We start from the raw sequence: 22424 nt of genomic DNA, 5'->3' as shown, positions 1-22424 counted from the left end.
AAATGTACCTGTTTGGGGCTAATTTTGCCCTAATTGTGTCTTGTGCAACTCCTTTTACTTCAAAGGGGATTTTACAAGGCAGAATATGTCCCATATAGTGTTTTCCTATAAAAACAGGAGTGTCTGTTTTTAACAAATTGACTAAGATGTGGCATAAAATTGAACAAAATATGCTGGCTATACAAAAAAAAAAGGGAATTTAATGTAACTCAAAAACTGTACTGCCTCAACTCTTCTGTATTCCATTAACTATATCTGTCACCAGACCCTCATTTGATACAAATGACTTATACTGTCATCAGTTCTGTTCCTTTAAAAAGTTCTGTTGCTTTATTAAAAAGTTTAGTAACTGAAAATACAGATGTCGTAGGTTTACTGACTTATGTTAGGACATGTCCTTACTTGCTGAATATATTTTGGTAACAGATGCTGTTTTGGCATCTTTAAATTAATTTCAAATCTGTCAGATGTGTTCAACATTAGAAAGATTTTTTGTTTATTTGTGTTTCAGATAACAGAACATACCACTTTCAAGCGGAGGATGAGCAAGAGTATATAGCGTAAGAATGTTTACACTGTCATCAAGATACTTTTAGATTTGTATCTAGAAATATGCAAAACGTGTCACTGGCAAAACTACTTTTGTTCAATTAGTGGAAAAACACTTTATGCCTTTGTTCCTTGGATTTTTTGCTACACTGAAAGTCATAAGTGAAAACTGCCATTCATCAAAGTGAAGAGTGGTAAGGGTTACAAAAGGTTTGAAGCCTACAAACTCCGTGGGTGGGAAGGGGGAGCAGAAGGAGACAGTACAATAATTATCTATACCCTATCTCACCATTTTCACTGCAGAAAAAAACCTATATCTGCCACTTTAGATATAGAGTATGGTACTGGAAACGGGAGACACAAAATACTGTCTCTTTGAGTCTTAATATACTAGTCATTTACATTAGTTACTTTATTAATGCAATTACTTGCCCCCATAGATTATTTCAGTAGACTTACTCATCTACTTGCCAATGGAGAACTCTCCCTTACTTTCTAGTGTTCTCTTATTCACAGTCCTCTGTTTGTCTTTTGCATATTGCTTCTGATAGCCATAGGGCTTTGATTGCAGTGTGGTTGTGTAGAACAGTGGCTCTCAAACATTTCCAGATTACTGTACCCCTTTCAGGAGTCTGATTTGTCTTGCATACCCCACGTTTCACCTCACTTAAAAACTACTTGATTACAAAGTCAGACATAAAAATACAAAAGTGTCACAGCACACTGTTACCGAAAAATGTCTTAGTTTCTCATTTTTACTATATATTTATAAAATAAATCAATTGGAATATAAATATTGAACTTACATTTCACTGTATAGAATATAGAGAAATATAAACTGGTCACTGTCTGTATGATATGTAGTTTATACTGACTTTGCTAGTGCTTTTTATGTCACATGTTATAAAACTAGGCAAATATCTAGATGAGTTGATGTACCCCCTGGAAGATCTCTGTGTACCCCCAGAGGTATGCATACTCCTGCACTGCTGTAGAACATTGCACTCCACTGCCTCCTGACAATTCCAGTAAGAAAGCTGGTGGTGGAATGCTCAGACTGAGGTCTGGTGCCTGCCTGCCTCCCTCCTCTCAGCTTCACTGTTCCTTACCTGCTCATCTGTATTCTGGTTTAACACCAGATTGCTTCTTGTATGCTTGCTGTCTTGTATTTGAGAAGCCTTTACAGCTAATTGGCAGGTGGAGAAGTAGGTGACATAGGGAAACAGTGGTTTAGAGGCACATTCACAGACAGGGAGTGAGCAGGGAAGAAGCCGCACTTTGCACAGTCCTACAGATTGTGAAAGATGACTGTTCTGTCATGTTTACAGCTGACTTTGCACCTTATCTGTTTTCTCTTGATTTGTTGGGTGAGAAGAAAATAATGCCATTTAAAATATTTAGTCAGCAATGTCCTTGATGCACAATTGATCTTGAAATATTTGCCATAAATTTGCTTTTACTATATTTGTTTATTTGAAAGATAAAGCTATAATATATTTAATTCTTTTAGTCTTTGCATTTTGAGACCCAGTCGTTTAAAGTAGTTATTTTGTTACTGCAGATATTTTCCCCTGTGATGATTTTGTCTGACTAGTTTGAGATCCCACAATGATTTTATTTTCTGTAAGCTTCAGTACGTTTTATCAGAATAAAAGAACACGGTTCAACTTCAGTAGCTGAGAGAATGAATGTGTTCTGGAGTATTTTTTTAATGTTGTTGTTGATAAATGGAACTTATTAGACTTACAAATAGACTTGAGAAGTTTACTGGATTTAGAGATAGTAAGTTGATGAAAACTAATGACATATTGCTTGTTTTGGAAATAAAAACCACTCTAAACTACAACAAATTCCTACAGTTCTGCTTATTCAAGTGCTGTGTGTTTTGGGCAAGTACTTATGAGTGACCCAAATAGCATTACATACGTCTGTGTAATTTTGCGGATTTGATCGGTGATACAGCTGTTTCCAAGTCAAATGTATCTTTTTTGTGATGGAGCAGCCAGATCTGCAGGCAGTGTTCAAGGTGTGGATATACCATGGATTTATATAGTGGCATTATGACATTTTCTGTCTTATTATGAAACCCTTTCCTAATGGTTCCTAACATTCTGTTAGCTTTTTTGACTGCCACTGCACATTAAGCAGATGTTTTCAGAGAACCGTCCTTGATAACATGAAGATCTTTCTTCAGTGGTAACAGCTAATTTAGACACCATCATTTTATATGTATTGTTGAGATTATGTTCTCCAATGTCCATTACTTTGCACCAATCAACTGAATTTCATTTGCCGTTATCATAACCTTAGTCCCACATTTGGACCTTAGCGTCCAAAATATGGGGGTTAGCATGAAAACCTCCAAGCTTAGTTACCAGCTTGGACCTGGTACCTGCTGCCACCACCCAAAAAATTAGAGTGTTTTGGGGCACTCTGGTCCCTCTGAAAAACCTTCCCTGGGGACCCCAAGACCCAAATCCCTTGAGTCTCACAACAAAGGGAAATAATCCTTTTTCCCTTCCCCCCTCCAGGTGCTCCTGGAGAGATACACAGACACAAGCTCTGTGAAACTACACAGAGAGACTCCCCCTCTCTGTTCCCAATCCTGGAAACAAAAAGTACTTTCCTATTCCCCCAGAGGGAATGCAAAATCAGGCTAGCAATCCAACACACAGATCTCCCCTTGATTTCTTCCTCCCACCAATTCCCTGGTGAGTACAGACTCAATTTCCCTGAAGTAAAGAAAAACTCCAACAGGTCTTAAAAGAAAGCTTTATATAAAAAGAAAGAAAAATACATACAAATGTTCTCTCTGTATTTAGATGATACAACACAGGGTCAATTGCTTAAAAGAATATTGAATAAACAGCCTTATTCAAAAAGAATACAAATCAAAGCACTCCAGCACTTATATTCATGCAAATACCAAAGAAAAGAAACCATAGAACTTACTATCTGATCTCTTTGTCCTTACACTTAGAAACAGAAGACTAGAAAGTAGAAACTACTTCTCCAAAGCTCAGAGAAGGCAGGCAGGCAGACAAAAGACTCAGACACACACTTCCCTCCACCCAGAGTTGAAAAAATCCGGTTTCCTGATTGGTCCTCTGGTCAGGTGCTTTAGGTGAAAGAGACATTAACCCTTAGCTATCTGTTTATGACAGCCGTTTTGTTCCCCGGGCACCAAGTTTTGTGAGATCCTTTTGTAACTCTTTGTTGTCGGATTTGAACTTAATTATCTCTTGAGTAATTTTGTATTGTTTGCAAATTTTGCCACCTCACTATTCACCCCTTTTCTTCAGGTCATTTAGGAATATGTTGAACAGCACCGGGGGACCCTGCTATTCAGCTCTGTCCATCGTGAAAACTGGCCATTTATTCCTACCTTATCTTTTAACCTGTTACTGACTCATGAGAGGACCTTCCCTCTTATCCCATCACTCCTTACTTCTCTTAAGAACCTTTGGTGAGTGACCTTGTTAAAGGCTTTCTGAAAGTCCAAGACACTATATCCACTGGATCAGCCTTGTCCACATGTTTGCTGACACCATGAAAGAATTCTGACACCCATGATTTCACTTTACAAAACTGTGTTGAGTATTCTCCATGAGTGCGTCTCATAATTCTATTCTTTACTATTTCAACCAGTTTGCCTGGTACTGAAGTTTGGCTTACTGGCCTGTAATTGCCAGTATTGCCTCTGGAGCCTTTTTAAAAATTAACATTGCAATTAGCTATCATCCTGTCATCTGGTAGAGAGGCTGATTTAAGTGATACCAGTTAGTAGTTTCACAATTTCGTATTTGAGTTAACTTCAGAACTCTTGGGTGAATATCTGTTCAGGGTGACCATTTAATTTACCAATTTATTTCAAAACCTCCTCTATTGACATCTCAATCTAGGACAGTTCCTCAGATTTGTCACCTAAAAGGAATGGTTCCAATGTGGGAACCTTGGAATCTCCCTTACAACCTATGCAGCGAAGACCAAGGCAAAGAATTCATCTAGCTTCTCTGCAATGGCATTGTCCTCCTTGAGTGCTCCTTTGGCACCTCGATCATCCAGTGGCCCCACTGATTGTATGGTAGGCTTCCTGTTAGTTTTTGCTGTTAGTTTTTGTGTCTTTTGCTAGTTGCTCTTCAAATTCTTTTTTTGGTCTACCTAATTATATTTTTACACTTGGTTTGCTAGAGTTTATGCTCCTTTCTCTTTTCCTCAGTAGGATTTAACTTCCAATTTTTAAAGGTTACCTTTTTGCCTCTGTTTCTTTTAATCTGGTGTTTAGTCATGGTGGCATTTTTTTTTTTGGTCCTCTTGCCATTTTGCGGGGGGTGCAGTGAGAATGCTTGGGGAATAACATTAGTTTGAGCCTCTACTATGGTGTTTTTAATTAGTCTCCCTGCAGTTTACAGGCATTTCACTCTTGTTACTCTTCCTTTTTAATTTCCATTTAACTATCTTCCTCATTTTTGTGTGGTTCCCCTTTTTGAAGTTAAATGCTACTGTGGTGGGTTCCTTTGGTATTCCTCCCCTCCCAAGGATGTTATATTTAATTACTTTACGTTTGCTATTACCAAGTGGTTCTTCTTCAAGTAGTGTCCCTGTGGGTGCTCCACTGTATGAGAGCTCCATTGTAGGTGTACTTGCATTCCTACACAGCTGATCAGAGAAATTCATGCCCTGCCATGAGGCTAGTCAATGCACACGGGCTAACCCCTGTCAGTTCCTTCTCTACCGCACCTAGCTAGAGACAGAGCTATTAATCGTCTGTTAGCGACTATTACCTCATGCTTTCTTTGTAGCCTAGAGCGTATTTTTAGTTGTAATCTAGTGTTTTATTTTTTTCCTTATATTCTAAATATATCTATACTTATATGTAGATAGATATAGGTGTGTGTGTATAGATAGAATTTACTTTATTTCTTCCCACCCTTCTTGTTGGGGACCCTTCCCCCCAAATGGGTCATGCCCAGTTCTCCGAGCTTCAGGGAGTGCCTCTTCTGCAGTGAGGCTATCCTCATCGCAGACACACTCACGGTGCATTCATTGCCTCGGGAAGGGACACATTCAAAAGTGGACCTTCTGCCAGTAGCTTAGATATCGGTCTCACAAGGACAGAGAGATAAGGCAAAAGATTATATTCATGGAGGCGGTTCTGAGACCTTCTCTGGACCCACACGAAGATGTGAGTCTTCTCCACAGCCCTCAACACTAAAGTGCCATGGGGGGAAGAAATCAGCCACCAACCCCTCTTATAAGTTGAAAAAGAGAGTGGGAAGTCCCCACAGTGATCCATGAGATAGCTGCAAACGATCCCTGACATGCTCAGTATCCTCAGTACCATTGGCACCGAGACAGGCCAAACCCAGTACCAACAGCTCAGGGAAGACTATGGTAGCAGGTACCATTGATGCACCCACAGACCCAATGGATGTGGGCACCAAGTTAACAGCACCTCAGGAGGAGGACAGGAATAAACACTCCAAGGCACCTCTGGTATGCCATGTCCCATCTATACCAATGCCTCTTCCTGTCCCTGAACAACCAGTCCAGAGAATATCTTTCCCCCATCACCGTTAGTAACACTGAGCCAGTTGGCACCAATGGAATTCCAGCACTCGAGGGACCTCCATTTAGCGGATGTACCAGAGTCTCTCCTTGGCACTGGACCTCCGCACTGAGTCTCCACTTGACATGGGAGTTTTTCCTGCTGCCTTGCCATGCTCCCTTGCTCTCCAGTGTGGACTTGGATAGCAGACCAGAGAAGAGGATGTCTCAGTACTCATCTCAAGCCCCCTACGCTGCCTGATACCAGCAGGTCCTCCAGGCATATCCTTACATGTCCCCACTGTCACTGTCCTGGTACGGCCATCCATGGGCACCATCACCAGGCTCCATGCCACTGCCACCGCAGTGGCCATATAGGGATCCCGGGGCTGCATGCTGCCCCCATGCCTCTCAGGCCTCTAGTCCCACCCAGAAGCCCCCAAAACACCCTTCCTCTGCTGCGATTTCCAGAGCTTCGGAGCCCCCAGAAGGAATCTTGGAGGAGTGCGAGGGTGATGTCAAGGGGAAGGCGACCCCAAAAAACTATATTCTTCTCCTCCCCAGATGAGGCTGTCGTGCCTCCCCCACCGTCCCTGGCAGAAGATTTTCCCATCGTCCAGGACCTTACAAAGACAGTGGCTGACTCTCTCCAGATACCTCTGGAGGAGGTCAAGGACACACACCACAAGTTCCTGGACATCCTCCACTTCATCCTCAATAATAGCCCTCCCTATCAATGAGGCCTTTCTTGACCCACAAGAACCATATGGCAGACCTCAGCATCGGTCTCACCAACTTGTGAGCAAGCAGACAAAAAGTAGTACATCCTGGCCTACAGAAACAGAGTTCCTTTTCTCCCACTCTCCACCCAACTCCATCAATTCTCATGGCCGTCAACACCATATGAGGTCCACTACCTACAATAGGGACTGAAAGCAGGAGGGCATACTCCTTGGCCATGCTTCAGTTTCAAATTGCCAACTACCAAGCTCTTACAGTGAAATACGATTTCATGAATTATTCAAAATTGAACAATTTTTTTGAGTAGCTGCCTGAGTCACATCATAAACAATTGAAGGCCATCATCCAAGAAGGGCAGCTAGTAGAAAAGACAATGCTACAATCTGCCCTAAACACAGCTGATACTGCAGCCAGATCCATCTCCATGATGGTGGTGATGCGATGTGACTCTTGGCTCCACCTATCGGATCTCCCAAAGGAGGTTCAGGCAACCATTGAAAATCTTCACTTTGAGGACACACTAAACTCTTCGTGGAGAAAAGCAATGCCGCCCTTCACACACTGAAGGATTCTTTGGCCACTGTCCATACGGTGGGCATTTGCATACCGGGACAAAAGAGAAAATTTAATCCACAGCTCCAGCATAAGCCATAAACTTCCCAGTGCCCAGCTCAACGATACTATGAGCCACAGAGAAAGAAAACTAAATTCTCCAGATGTAAACCATCAGGTCAGCAATGTTCCTCATCCCAGCCTTCCACATCTGAACACCAATTTTGACATGTTGGTTGAGGTGCCGATAGTTCACTCTCCACAACTGCTACAACCTACCATCACTACCCACCCTTTTGGCCACCATCTGGCAGCATTCTGCTGCACCTGCGAGCATATGACATTGGACTTATGGGTCCTAGAGATTGTTTACCATGGGTACTCTGTCTGTTTTGTCTCCCTGCTCCCTCCACAACAGCCTTCCCTGTCCCTATTCAGGAATCCTTCTCACAAGAGTTTATTACAACAAGAGATAGACAGTCTCCTCCAGTTAGGAGCCATAGAACCAGTACCTCAACATCTACAAGGCAAAGGTTCTACTCTCAGTATTTTCTAATACCCAAGAGGAGGGGGCTGGAGACCCATATTAGACCTCAGTGCTCTCAACAAGTTTGTCAAAGCTCTGAAATTCAAGTTGGTCACTAGCAATGATCACTCCAGCATTGGAACAGGAAGACTGATTTTCAGCCCTCGACCTCCAGGATGCATATTTTCACATCTCAATATTACCGACTCACAGGCAATTTCTCAGATTCACCCTGGGACTCTTCCCACAGATCACTACCATCACAGGGTACTCTCATGTTATCTTTGGCCCCAAGAGTATTTTCAAAGATTCTGTCAGTAGTGGCCACCCACTTATATTGCCAAAGAATCATGATTTACCCTTACCTGGATGATTGCCTCCTCAGAGCCTGGTCTCTCCAAGAGACTCACTGAGTCACCAAATCCACAGTGCAATTGTTTACAGAGCTGGGCTACAGATCAACACCCAGAAATCAACTCTCACTCCAGTACAGCACCTGGAGTTTAAAGACACCAACCTTGACCAGGGCCCTCCTACCTCAGCACAGATTACTCTTTCTGGCTACACTCACAGAGGCTGTCCAAAACAGTCCATAAATATCAGCCAGACTGCCTACAACTCTTGTGGCACTACCCACCAGGGTAAAATCCTCCTTAGACTGGTAGAAAGACCCAGCCAACATTAGCAAAGGGTTCCCCTTTCATGAAGAATCCTCCCTTGTTGCTTCTCCCCACCAACGTGTCCCTCGTAGGGTGAGGCACACATCTGAACAGCCTTACAACACAAAGGAAGTGACCTTCCATGGAAATACCCTCCACATCAACCTCCCTGAGCTAAGGGTAGTCAGGATGCCTGCGCCTATTGCTTCCCACTGATCAGAGGGTCACACATGAAAGTCCTGACAGACAACATTGCCTGTAGATTCTACATAAATTGGCAAGATGGAGCCCAGTCTCCCTCCCTCTGTGCAGAAGTGATGAGACTATGGAACTGATGTATCTCCCACGCTGTCAGCGGCCTACCTCCCAAGTACACAAAACTTGATGGTGGACAGTCTCAATTGTAAATTCCCACACAACCATGAACAGTAGCTATACCCAGTAGTGCTTCACAGTCTGTTCAGGCGGTGGGGGATGCTGACACAGACTTGTTCGCCACTTACCTGAACAAGAAATGTCCATGCTACTGCTCCAGGGCAGGGATAGGACAACCCATCCTCCTCCCATCTACTTTGGAGTTCTTGTCAATGACTCTGTGGTAGAGAAAGGACTGAGGGGGGTTAGCTTGCGCACACTGACTAGCCTCATGGCAAGGAACAAGGAGAGACAGTGGGGGTGAGGGTGCTCGTGGACACTGCTATTGAAGTTCTCTGATCAGCAGCGCAGGGACCCATACAGTGGAGCACCCACACAGTGGAGCACTCATTGGGGGATACATCTCAAAGAACCATCGCTACTGCACAAGGTGAGTAACTTCTTTGGCTATATGCACCTCTTGGATCAGATCCTGTGCTTCACTTAAGATTAGATCAAGAATGGCCTCTCCTCTTGTGTATTCCAGGAATATCTGCTCCAAGAAGTAGTTATTGATGCTGTCTAGAAATTTATATCTCTGCATCTGGTCCGGAGGTGACAGTCAATATGGGGGTAGTTGAAATCCCTCATTATTACCGAATTTTCTATTTTTGTAGCCTCTCTAATCTCTCTGACCATTTCACAGTCACCATCCCCATCCTGGTCAGGTGGTTGATAGTATATTCCTACTGCTTTATTATTGTTGTTTATTATTATTCAAGCATGAAATTTTTATCCGTAGAGATTCTATAATTCAATTTGATTCATTCAAGATTATATTTGGCTCTATTCTTCTTTTCCTTCACTCCCCCAACAGCGCAACCTACTCTTGTCATTCCTATATATTTTGTACCCTATTATTACTATGTCCCATTATCATCTTTCCACCAACTTTCTTTAATGCCTATTGTATCAATAGCCTCAATTAACACCAGGCAATCAAGTTCACTCATCTTAGTATTTAGACTTCTTGCATTGGTATATAAGCACCTATAAAATTTGTTAATATTTCGTTGTCTGGCTACATATGATGTAATTGAGTGGGACTCTTTTTCATTTCAGAGTTTCTCTTCAGTTCTTATCTGTACTTTCTCAACTTATATTCTCTCATCTTTATTAGAATATGGAGTATCCCTTTAATAAATTTTCCCCTAAAGAAACTGTGTGCATCTCTGTCCAAACAGTGTGTTTTCCCCCAGCCCTTAGTTTAAAAACTCCTGTAATGGCTTTTTAATTTTTCGTGCCAGCAATCTGGTTCCATTTTGGTTTAAGCAGAGCCCATCCTTCCTATATAGGATCCTCCTTTCCCAAAAGGTTCCCTAGTTCATAATAAACCTAAATTGCTCCTCCCAATACCATCATCTCATCCATGCATTAAGACTCTGTAATTCTATCTATCTTTCTGGACCTGCATGTGGAACTGGAAGCATTTCAGAGAATGCTATCATGGAGATCCTGGATTTTAATCTAAATTTGGCCTCCAGGACCTCTCTCCTACCTTTCCCTATGTCCTTTTTTCGTGCATGTTCCATGAGCACCAACTTCTCCCCAACATGGCACATAAGTCTATCTAGATGTCTCAGGAGGTCCACAACCTTCGCATCTGGCAGACAGTTCACTGAGCCAGTCTCCTAATCATCAGAAGACCAACTGTCTATATTTTTAATAATTAAAACCTCCGTTACTATTACTTGTCTCTTCCTAATAACTAGGGTCCTCTCACCCAGAGAGGTATCCTCAGTGCGAGAGGATACCAGGACATTATCTGGAAGTAGGGGTCCCAGTTATGGTAATATTTTCCTCTGCTCTAGCTTGACATTCTCCTTCCTTGAGACTTTCATCCTCCTTAACAGCAGAAAGGCTATCAGGTTGTGGATAGTACCACTCTATGTCCCTGAAAATCTTCTGTAGGTACCTCTCTATCTCCCTTAGCATTTCCAGTTCAGCCACTCTGGTCTCAAGAGCCCGCAGTCTGTCTCTGAAGGCCTGCACTGAATGTACACGTATGCAGTCCTTCATGCTGCATCCAGTACAAAAAAATAAGATAGCCGTTCACTATACTGCTGGACTTCTGCCTGTATTATTTTTAGTCTTTCAGGATTTATTTATTTTTTATTTGTTTTATTTTATTGTGTGTGTGTGGGGGGGTGGTTATTGTAGTAAGTTTAAAGGATTTTTATTAGGTGTATCTGGGTCCCACAGTCACTCTCTCAACTCCCTTGCAAAACTTTCCTGTTTGCTCGCTCCTCTAGGTGCTTAGAAGCTGTTTTTATGAACTCCTGTTCTCCCTGAATTAGCCCAGCCATCTGGTCAAGGGATCCTGAAGGGATTAGGAATCAAAGAATAGCAAACTAGAACCTCATTAGCAAGTTCTCAGTCTAGCCTAGCAGGCTACTTGGCTCAGCACACAGCCCCCAAAACAGACAGAAACCTGTGGGCAATAAGGGAGTCCTCGGAGAAAACAGAAAGCTGTCCAATATCTAGACACCTGAGAAAAAGAAACAACATGGAAAGCTGGACAACTAGTTAATTGTGGTAGAGATTGCAGAACCCTGATCTATAATAAGATTGGACAACTGTGCAACCAGTTCTCATTAACACTACAAATTTATATCTGATCATCTGTGCATATTACGTTGAGTCCAGCAGCTTCATACAGTGAAACAGAAGCATTCTGTGTACTTCAGACAGAAACTGTACAAAACAACAAAGCTATAATTAAAATAGAGACCCATAGGACACCTGGTAATGTCATTAAAATGCCATTTTACTGGTTTGAGGTTTTGGGGGAGGGAGTTCTTCAGTGAACAGTGTATATATTATATTTCTGCCATTTGTAGTGCTAATGATCAGTTCTGTTATATAAGTGGCATGAATGTTTGTGTTAAATTGGCCCTGCTGATAATCTCTAGCTACAGCACACAGCATGACGCTTTGTGCTCTGAATTTTTCAGAGATTGCGTCAGGTGATATGCAGCTATATGGAATTTTTCATTTCCTTGGCTAAAAGGAATAAAAAGAGAATTGCTGTTTCTGTATGTAACTGTAGTAAATAAAAGAATGCTTGAAACACTAGATCAAACCTGTGGTCAGCTCATGAATCCAATTTTTCTTCTAATTTTCATTACTTCTAATACTGATTGAAAGTTGCTTTTTTAAATTGCTATTGTATATTTGAGGTTGGATGTTAATCTATTTATCCTAATTGCAATTAAATTGGAACTATTATGACCGTAGTTGCTGACAAGTTCTTTAATCCAGTTGCCAATTTCTAAATGAACAAATATTTCAGCTTGTACATTACCTAAATTTTTCTGGATTATGCTAATATCAGAAACCAAGAATACTTCCTTTTTCTTTCTCAAACTGGTCTTCATCAGCAAAATTGCAAATGACTGCCACCTAGAGTGTGTTTATATATTTTACTTTACAAATTCAGATTATGTGTAGCACATGTATTGTTTTCCATACACAGAACTATGGAGGGAAAATATTGGAAATGCTTACATTTCCCACGGGGAGGAAAGGGGACATGTTAAGCTTGCTTTTACTAAGCTTCCTTTGCAAGTTCTTTGGAAAGACAATTTGTTCCCAGATTCATCTTTTGCGCATTAATCGCAAAATAAAAAAGTGCATATGTGAGTGCAAATACAAATTCAGGCCTTGATTCTGCAAACATTTATGATGTAACGTTCATATGAGTTCCCCATTAAACTACTTATGTCTCTAAAGTTACCTACACATGTTAGTATTTGCAATCTAGAGACTATGAAATTAAGTCTAAAGTTTCATCATCAGTCGATTCAGTTGAACCTAGACATTACGGCACACTGAAGAAAAAAAATCACACATTGAGTATAGAAAGGTGAAATATCTAAGCAGGAAATTGGTTAAGAGGAGCTAGAGCATTTTTAGACAGACATGTTCTATTTTATCTGCTTTAGCTCCAAGTAACAAACAATTACTGTAGCTGAAAGGGATTGGAGGGAAAAAAACCTGGATTTTGTTCTTATTTTGATTTTTTTCAGCTTGCTCATTTGATATATTAGACAGCACTTAGTGTGTAGCCATTTTTTCTAATTCCCTTGTAAAAGCTGTCAGTCAATGTCTCCTATTAGTTTGAGTCTTTCACACAACAGCAAGTGAGAGAAATGCACTTTTAAAAATAGGGAAATGTTGTTGTATGACCCTTAAAAATCAGTGGGTAGACTCAGGCCAGGTATAATACCTGAAACAACTTTTAACAATCTGTTGATTTGTTTTAACTTGACTAAGTTGCAGGTTGATATCTGTAAGATCACATTTTACCAATTACAATCTTAATGTTGGCCACTACTGTTACTCTATTACTCTCTATTCTTATCTTTCTCCTCTTTTCTAAAATCCTGTCCCATTTTTACTCCTGACCTATCCAATCTATTTGGCCTTCACAGGCCTTGTATATGCGCTATTATAAAAAAAAACTCAGGGCCAGATTTTAAAAATAATTTAGATGTCTAAAGATGCAGATAAGTGCCTAGTGATATTTTCAAAAGTGCCTAGGTACCTGCATTCCAAATCTGGCCCTATCCACTCCCAGGCTCTGACACACTTGCAGAAACCAGGAATTGCATATGATGGCACACATTGTTCCAGTACATTAATTCAAACACTTTTTGATGAGCAATTTAAAAATCTTTTCCCTTTGTTTTACTTTGTTCCTCCTTCTCTCATTTTTGTTTTACTTCTGCCCTTCCCCCATTCTTTTTTTCAGTCTCTTCCCCAGTATAATCCCTCCCCTCCACATCTACCCTGTTCTTTCACTGCAAACTTGCTATAGTTTATAGGTAAAGTTGTGTTTGCAAAACAATCTTCATAAAAACCCTTCATTTTATACTAGATGGATATCAGTACTGACTAACAGTAAAGAAGAAGCATTAAACATGGCATTCCGCGGAGAGCAGAGCGCAGGGGAAAACAGTTTAGAGGACCTAACAAAAGCCATTATTGATGATATACAGAGATTACCCGGAAATGAAGTCTGTTGTGATTGTGGATCACCAGGTATCTTAATTTACATGAATGTCACCAAATGTCTTATTTCAAGCAAAATAACTTTTTTTTTTCAAAATTGAGAGTGCAGATTAACTTTCTAAGCAATATTTAAATCAGCCTTCAACCCTAGTTTAAAAGAGCAAGTGTTCTGAGTCTCATTCATTACTGTTGCATGCTGTCTGCACTCAGTTTTAGCAGTTTAAGCCCCATTGTGGGATTTGAACTGCTGATGTTGTTGCACTCTCTCCAGATCCTTATTGCAATGAAATGGAAATTGCTTGGCATCACTGTTTTTGTAGCTGCTTGGATGTGAGTCATGCTTAGGCAGTGATTAAGGAAGATGTAATCCTCCAGGAGTCTTATTCTTGGATCTCAGCTTCATAGCATGAGATGCGTGGAATTGCCAAAGATCTTAAAATTTCTAGACCCTGAGGACAATGGTAATAGGGCGATGCACAACATCCCCTTATTGATTTGCAATTAAACTAAGCGCTCAACGCTACTGTCAATAGGGTGTCCTGGTTTGTATTTTTTCCTTTTACCATTCGGTGCCAAAAATCTTCAGAGCTTTGGTAGTTTTTCCAGTCTTGTGCCAGGAAGCAAAGACTGGGTGTAAGAATCCTTTCGGAATGATATCTTCAGAGCAGCAGAATTACAGGTCAATCATTTTCCCTTGTCTGAGCTTGAGGACAATTAAGAGTTATAAATCCTTGTTGAGCTACTAAGTTTATACTGCTTGATAGCTGCTGCTTACATATCATAAGGAGGTTCCTCAGAATGGGGGACTGGGAAAGATAGCAGAATAATGTTTCTGGCAGGTAGCAGATACCAATATTATACTGGTAGCTACATTCTACAATGATGGGTACATTAGAAATGCTTAGATTGATAGATATGTAAGTAGAATATTGCAACCATAGAAAAATACTGCTTTTTAAGTACTGAAAGATGATAAATAGTTCAGTTTAAATCTCTGGAAATCTGAGGTAACATTTTTTATTAACCTTTGCCACGTTGTTTTTTAATGAAGTCACAAGCATCTCTCCTCTTTGTTTTTGCTTTAAACTCTTGACTCAAGACTTCAAATAGTGGGCATGTAATTATCTGTTCAAGGAAGACTGAATCAGGTTCATTTTGAACCATTTGTCTTTCTTGTCTAATCTGCCCATGTTGTTGCTGTTAAGTTACTTTCACGCATTGAACATGCTCATTTTGCAACATTCATGATGTGAGAAGTGTTTGGGTATTAAACTTAGGGATGCCCACATGGCAGTGCAGAGCACTATTTCTGGGCCAGCCCTACAATGTAAAGGTTACCTCTATGGATGTCCATTCCATCCATAGTGAAATATTTCTTAATTGAATCCTTTATGAAAAAATACACTTTGAGCATTAAAAATTAAGGCCAGAATGGATACATTTGGGAATGGGCACTACATTTAGGTGCCTAAACATGTGTTTAGGCAACTGGGTTTGAAAATTTTGGCCTAGATGTTTGTAGATAGGTGGTGGATTTTTAGAATATACAGACTTAATGTGATTCATGGAAAAATGCATTTTATTAACTTTTTGGTTCAGTTTGGTGATGAATTTTGAAAAAAAAGCATGAGATATTCATAATTAAGTTGCTTTTGTTAACTCCCTAAGAGGAGAGTCATTTTCATTGAGGAATATTGGTTTTTACAGAATATAACTTTCACTCTTTGTAATATTTGCTAAGTATTTTATTTCTCAACCTTTTCTACAGATCCAACTTGGCTGTCAACGAACCTGGGCATTTTAACCTGTATAGAGTGTTCTGGAATACACAGGGAAATGGGTGTTCATATTTCTCGAATCCAGTCTTTGGAACTAGACAAATTAGGAACGTCTGAACTCTTGGTGAGTCTCTGTGGTTTTTATATCTTTAGTCAGATACTCTGCATATAAAGGATACTTCCAGATATAAAATAATGTGCCGGTGCTTATTTCTTAAAGGACATATTTTGCAGAAAAATTTACATTTTGCTAGTAGTGTGGAGAAGGATTTATCTTGTACTACTTATACTTTTATCCATTTACCAATTTTATTTTTGTTAGGTAGTCTTGATCCTGAATCAAAAGCCACTGACAAAATCCTTGCATGATAAGAGAAAAGGAAGCTAATTGCAATCTATAACAGAGTTCAGAATGTTGCCATTAAATTTCATTGGATGAAACTGTAATTTGGAGGGAAAGATCCTGCACTGATGTTAAGAGATACTGTGAACTGGATGTAGGAGAAGACAAAAGTGAAGTTTGACATTTTTCAAACAAAACATGTTTTACCTAGAAAAAGATTTATGTTTTGCATAGGAAACTGTGAAAAGTGTTTGAGTGGGGAGAGGGAACAGTATTAGGATTTGAGGAGAAGGTAATTCTGAAGTTCTCCAAATGATGGTCCCTATGTGTATTCCACTTGAGGTGCGCATGCACACCATGTGTCTGAGACCAGAAGATTTTTCATTAGCAGTGTTCATTGGTCCACACCTGCACCCTCTGCCTCCTTGTGCTCTGAACTGAGTGGATAAAGGGTGGTGCTGACACACCAGCTCTCCAGTTTCTTTTTACCACTCCTTGTCTGATATGGAACCTCTCCAAATGTCTACAACTTTGCTAACGTTCCTGCTTCAAATTCCAGTTTTTGTAAGTAGTTTACCATTTTCTATTATTTAGTTTTTAGTATTTAGCTGGATAGTGTTAGTAGGAATTTTACCCCTCATTTGGGGTACTTAGTATGCCTGAGATCCCCAGTTTCAAGTCCTGTGTAGCCTGCTCCTTGGTCTTCCTGGTTAGTGACTTCCACAATATTTGTTTTTATTGCCTTATCCCCTCCAAGTGCAGCATCTGTCATTCATTTCCTCTCTGAACCCAGCAATACCGAGTGTTGCAATTCAGAAGATTCCTGGTCGAAGTCTCCCTGATGACCCAGTTCAGCATTGGGTCATCAGATCCCTCTGTGCTTTGGCCAAAGGTACCTTATTGTGCCCATGCAACCACAGTGCTCCGAGACTCCAGATCATCAGAGGGAAGAACTACAGACTGTAGGAGGCAGAGCAGGTGGGAGCACTCTCTCAAAAAATGAGAGAAATCCTCTCCCAAGTCATGATCCAAGAAGTGGACTTCTTCCCCTGCGGCCTCCAAGTCTGGTGGGACTCTGCACCCTCCTGTGGGTGTGTCAGGAGCTCACAGGAAGCATGGGCTTGCCTCGAACCAAGAGTGCTCTGAAACTACCAGCTGCTGAAGGGCAAGGACCAACTCCAGCATTGATGAGGGAAAGAAGACAGCTGCCCACACAGCTGGTACCATTCCACAGCAAGAAGGAGGATTCAGCAGTACCAGCTCTCACTGCCTGATCTAAATTAGCACCTTTGGCTCTGCCAAGAGGTAGAAGCTCCTCCTGCTCCCCTTCCTCAAGGACTGGATGTATTGTGCTTGATGACCTGGCTGAATATTCTGACCTGGCATCACCAATACTCTCAGAACCGGTAATCAGTAGAGAGTTTCCCACTTCGTTGGCCATTTGCAGATACTTATGATCTGCTGAGGCATTACAAGATAACAAGTACCAGCAGCTCCGCCAGTGCAATCTGAGGACTCCTGTTCTTCCGGAAAGTTTGAGACTGAGACAGTGGGTCCACCGACAGTACCAAGATACAGGATTACCCCCAGCAGAGGTTCTAGAGGCTTTTGAGCACCCGCCCTATGCCACAGGACCCCGCCCAGCTCAGGACCAATGGCATCCTTCCCCATAACACCACCTGCTTACCCATATGGTCCTTCACACTGAGATCCGCATCTAAGACCTCCTGGGTACAGAGGATCAGACAGGAGTCCCCTCATAAGGAAGAACCTCCGCCCACTGAGGAGCACTGTGTGGAGAAGAAGCAACTTGAACCAACAGACCTGCTCTTCCCAACAGCGTTTTTGTTTTCATCTCCTGATAAGGTGGTTGCACCTGCCTCGCCATCACCATCTGATGGCTAAGCAGTTCCAAGATCTCCAGAAGAGAATTGCAGATACACTCCAGATTCCCCTTGAAAAAATTCAGGATACTGCTCGTAAGTTGCTAGATATCCTTCAGAGTGCAGGCCCTAGCAAAATGGCACTTACATCCAACGAGGCCATATTAGAGCTGGCCAAAAAAGGTCTAGCACAATCCAGTCACTTTCTCCCACCCCCCGCTCTGAAAAGGATGGAGAAGAAATACTTTGTTCTTTCTAAGAGGATGAAAAACTTACCTTCACACCCCACCCAGAACTCTCTAGTGGTATAGGCCATCACTGAATGTAATGGACTACACCAACCTAAGTCTGCTGCCTACAACAAGAACACCAAACAAGTAGACCTCTTCAGATGAAAATGTTTCACCTTGGTTAGCCTATAGTTTTGCATTGCAAATTATCAAGCCTTGATGTCTAAGTATGATTTTATTAATTGTAAGAAGTTTTTTGAGTTCACAAACTACCTACCCGAGGAGCTTGATCGCATTTCCAAGCCATGATCGATGAGGGTTAGGTGACAGCCAGATCGTTCCTTCAAGCTTCGCTCAATACAGCAGACACCACTTCTCACTTCATGGAGACTTCTGTTGTCATGAGACAAGCTTCATGGCTCCAGTTCTCTGGGTTTCCAAAGGAAGTTCAATCCGCTTTGGAAGATTTTCCCTTTGAGGGCAACCACCTGTTCAGTGACAAAATGGATAAGTCATTGCATATTTGTGAGGACCGTCATGCAACCCTCTGCTTCCTGGGTATATGCATCTTGGAGAAAATACTCCACGCCACGTCTATATAAGCAGTGTCCCACTTCTCAGCTCTTTTACTACAAAAGGGCCTATGAGCCTTCCATGAAGCACCAGAGTGCAGCGGACAGAATGTCTGTCATTCTCTCACCAGCCTCAGGCTCCTTCCAAGAAATCTTTTTGACAGGACCCTTGAGAGTCACAAACCAGCCCTTCTGCACCCATACTTCATTCAGTAGCCACCTGGCCCATTTCTCTGCAGCATGGCATCATATCATGGTGCATTAAAAGGTCCCAGAAATTGTCACCACCAGATATCTTATAAAACTTCTGTTCATCCTTACCAGAAAACATCCCTCCCTATCTCCTTTCAGGCACCCCCTCTCATGGGAGAATATTCAGACAGGATCTGATGTGCTATCTGATGAAGTGGGTTGTAGCCCACGAAGACTATGATTATAGTATACTATATAAACAAACAGGGAAGAGTGAAATCTATGCCTTTTTGCATGGAAGTGATCAAGCTGTGAAATTGGTGCATCTGACACCAGGGGGAGGGATAGCTCAGTGGTTTGAGCATTGGCCTGCTAAACCCAGGGTTGTGAGTTCAGTCCTTGAGGGAGCCATTTGGGGAACGGGGGTAAAAATCTGGGGATTGGTCCTGCTTTGAGCAGGGGGTTGGACTTGATGACCTCCTGAGGTCCGTTCCAATCCTAATAGTCTATGATCTGTCTCAGCAGTGCACCTTGTGGGAGTACTGAACATCCTAGAGGACAGCCTCAGCAGGAACATCCACAGAGACCGTGACTGGATGCTTCACAACTCAGTGGTACAGCACATCTGACAGTGGAAATTCCCTTTGTGGTTGCCTTTGTGTCTGAAGAAAACAAGAACTGCTTGGACTACTGTTCTGGAGCAACTCAGGGACACAACTCCTAATATGCTGATAGGAGATGCTAATGTACACTCTGCCACTCATTTCTCTCTTGAGGAAAATCAAGCAAGACACAGCTTCAATAATCCTAGTAGCCCCCTGGTGGCCGAGGTAGCTTTGATTTGCTATCATCCTTTAAATAGCTTCAAGTCCGTGCATACAAAACCAGCTGTTTCCTAATCTGCTGACTGAAGACAGAGGCAAGACCACCCATCCCAAATCCAGCATCCCTCTGTCTAATAGCTCAGTATTTGGATGAATGATGAATTTGGAGAGGTCATGTTCTAAGGCAGTAGAAGTGTTCTGCTGCAAAATAAGAGTTTTTTCCAGGCCTGCCGGTCCACCCTGCTTCAAAGTCCACCAGCTTAGCTCCAATGGGCTGCTCTTTCTGCAAGCAGTGAACAAAGCAGGTGGCTGCCAAACAACATTATAAGGGAGCATTGCATAACTTTAAATGAGCATGTTCTCTAATTGATTAGCAACGTAACAACGAAACAGCATTAACCAGGATGACTTTGAGTAAGGAGTTACTGTACCTCCGCAGGGCTCAGAGATACTACCCATTCTGGACTACTTTCTTTAAAAACATCAGGTCTGTCCCTCAACTTGCTGCAAATGCATTTGGTGACAATTAATGCCTTCCTTTCTCTGGTGGAGAACTTTTTGGTCTTCACCCACCCTATGATAATAGCTCACCTTAGCTGATTACTCTCGTTATAGCTAGTATGACAGCACCCATTTTTTTCATGTCCTGTGTGTGTGTATATATGTCTTCCTACTGTATTTTCCACTGCATGCCTCTGATGAAGTGGGTTTTAGCCCACAAAAGCTTGTGCTCAAATAAGTTTGTTAGTCTCTAAAGTGCCACAAGTACTCCTCATTCTTTTTTCTATGACAGTGAGTTTTTTCAAAAGGCCTTAAGCTTTCCTCTGGTGCTAAAACATACTTCAGCTTGGGACCTCAGTCTTGTTCATATCTGCAACATGCATGAATCCTCCATTTGAACCTTTAGCCTCCTGCTTCTTTCTTCAGCTGTCTATAAAGGAGGCCTTTCTGACTGCAGTTATGTCTGCCAGAAGAGTTTGGTGAGGTTGAGGCTCTTATGACGATATACCTTCCCTACAGGGCGTTCCATAAGGATAAGGTCTCTTTGAGGTAACACCTTCCATTAATTCCAGAGATTCCCTCCAAATTCTACTTAAATCAATTCATATACCTTCCAGAGAAGATAGGAAGTTCAATTCTCTGGATGTTTGTCGAACCTCAGTGTTCTACTTGCAGATGACAAAACCCTTCAGGAAATCTCCTACACTATTCATCTCCTTTGCTGAACATATGAAAGGGTATCTTCTCACTGAGACTTCTTAAATGGCTTCAGGTTGCATCCAGCTATGCTAGGAGATGGCTGCAATAGCTCCTCCACAGTGTGTCAGAGCCCACTTGCCCAGGTATCCTCAGTGGCATCTCTTCAGGATGTCCTCCTGGAAATCTGTAGAGCAGCAACATGAGACTCTGTGCATACCTTTACTAGGCATTACACCCTAACACAAGCATCTTCAGCAGATGCATCCTTCAGCACAGCGATCCTGAAATATGTGATATAGCAGAGTACCTTCTCCTCCTCAATAAGGGCTTGCTTATGAGCCGCCTAAAGTGGAATGCACATAGTGACTATCACTCAAAGAAGAAATTCTGGTTACTTACCTTATATAACTTGAGTTCTTCAAGATGTGTGGGCCCTATATGTATTCGACTACCCTGCCTCCTTCCCCTCTTCTTTGGATTCTTTCCTAAGGTGAGTCATAGTACAAAAGGAATTGAAGAGATGTCTAGTCCACACCGCCTCATATGCTCTTGTTTCAGAGCATGAGGAGGCAGAGGTGCAGATGTGGACCAACAAACACTGCTAATGAAAAATCTTCCTGTTTCAGGCATATGCAACGCATGTGCACCTAGCGTGGAATACACATAGGGTCCCCACTTGAAGAACTCCAATTACTATAAGGTAAGTAACAATAATATTTGTCAAACCATTAAGGCTATGTCTGTGCTTGGAGCTGGGGGTGCAATTCCTGTCTTAAGTAGACATAATAGCACTAGCTCTGATTCAGCTAGTGTGCTAAAAAATGGGAGTGTAGCCATAATAGTAAGGCAAGTGGCAGAATGGGCTAGCCCAAGTACGCACCCACAGGGTCCAGGCACGTTTGTACTCGGCATGGCTCTCCTGTGCAACTGATACACAGTTACACTATTTTTAGTATGCTAGTCCGATCAGAGCTAACACGACTAAGTCTGCTTGAGATGGGAATTGAACACCCTGTTCCAAATGTAGACATAGCTACATTTAACTTTAACACTATACATTCATTTTGTGTTTCGTTATTTGTACTGTGCTCTGCTGCTGCTAAGAAAAATGCACTGTATTTTAAAAAAAAAGACTTATTTGAACATTTGAGACCAATAGCAAATTCTGAAAACTTGTGCTTTTGTTTTTGCTACAGCTGGCCAAGAATGTAGGAAATAATTGTTTTAATGATATAATGGAAGGGAGTTTACCTAGTCCTTCACCCAAACCCACTCCATCAAGTGATATGTAAGTACTGAACATGAACACTTCCCCAGTATACAGTTGGAATGGAGTATATATGTGTAGAGAGGTTTTCCATAATGAGATATGTATTAAGCTATAATCAAGTGAAGGGAAAA

General features: G+C 41.6%; 1 protein-coding gene across 5 annotated transcripts in view; it reads left to right on the top strand.

Annotated features, from left to right (window-relative positions):
• Positions 1–22424, top strand: part of ASAP1 (ArfGAP with SH3 domain, ankyrin repeat and PH domain 1) — a 329644-nt gene that overhangs the window by 239796 nt on the left and 67424 nt on the right. For all 5 annotated transcript variants that reach the window (XM_050940653.1, XM_050940651.1, XM_050940654.1 and 2 more), the window contains 4 exons: positions 512–560; positions 13868–14031; positions 15770–15903; positions 22220–22311. In XM_050940653.1, coding sequence (XP_050796610.1) covers positions 512–560; positions 13868–14031; positions 15770–15903; positions 22220–22311 — 439 coding nt within the window. The remainder of the gene's footprint in view (positions 1–511; positions 561–13867; positions 14032–15769; positions 15904–22219; positions 22312–22424) is intronic.

Source organism: Gopherus flavomarginatus, chromosome 2 (genome assembly GCF_025201925.1).
Source record: "Gopherus flavomarginatus isolate rGopFla2 chromosome 2, rGopFla2.mat.asm, whole genome shotgun sequence".
Taxonomy (NCBI): Eukaryota; Metazoa; Chordata; order Testudines; family Testudinidae; genus Gopherus; species Gopherus flavomarginatus.
The sequence above is the reverse complement of the archived record's forward strand: the minus strand, read 5'-3'. Positions and strand labels throughout refer to the sequence as shown.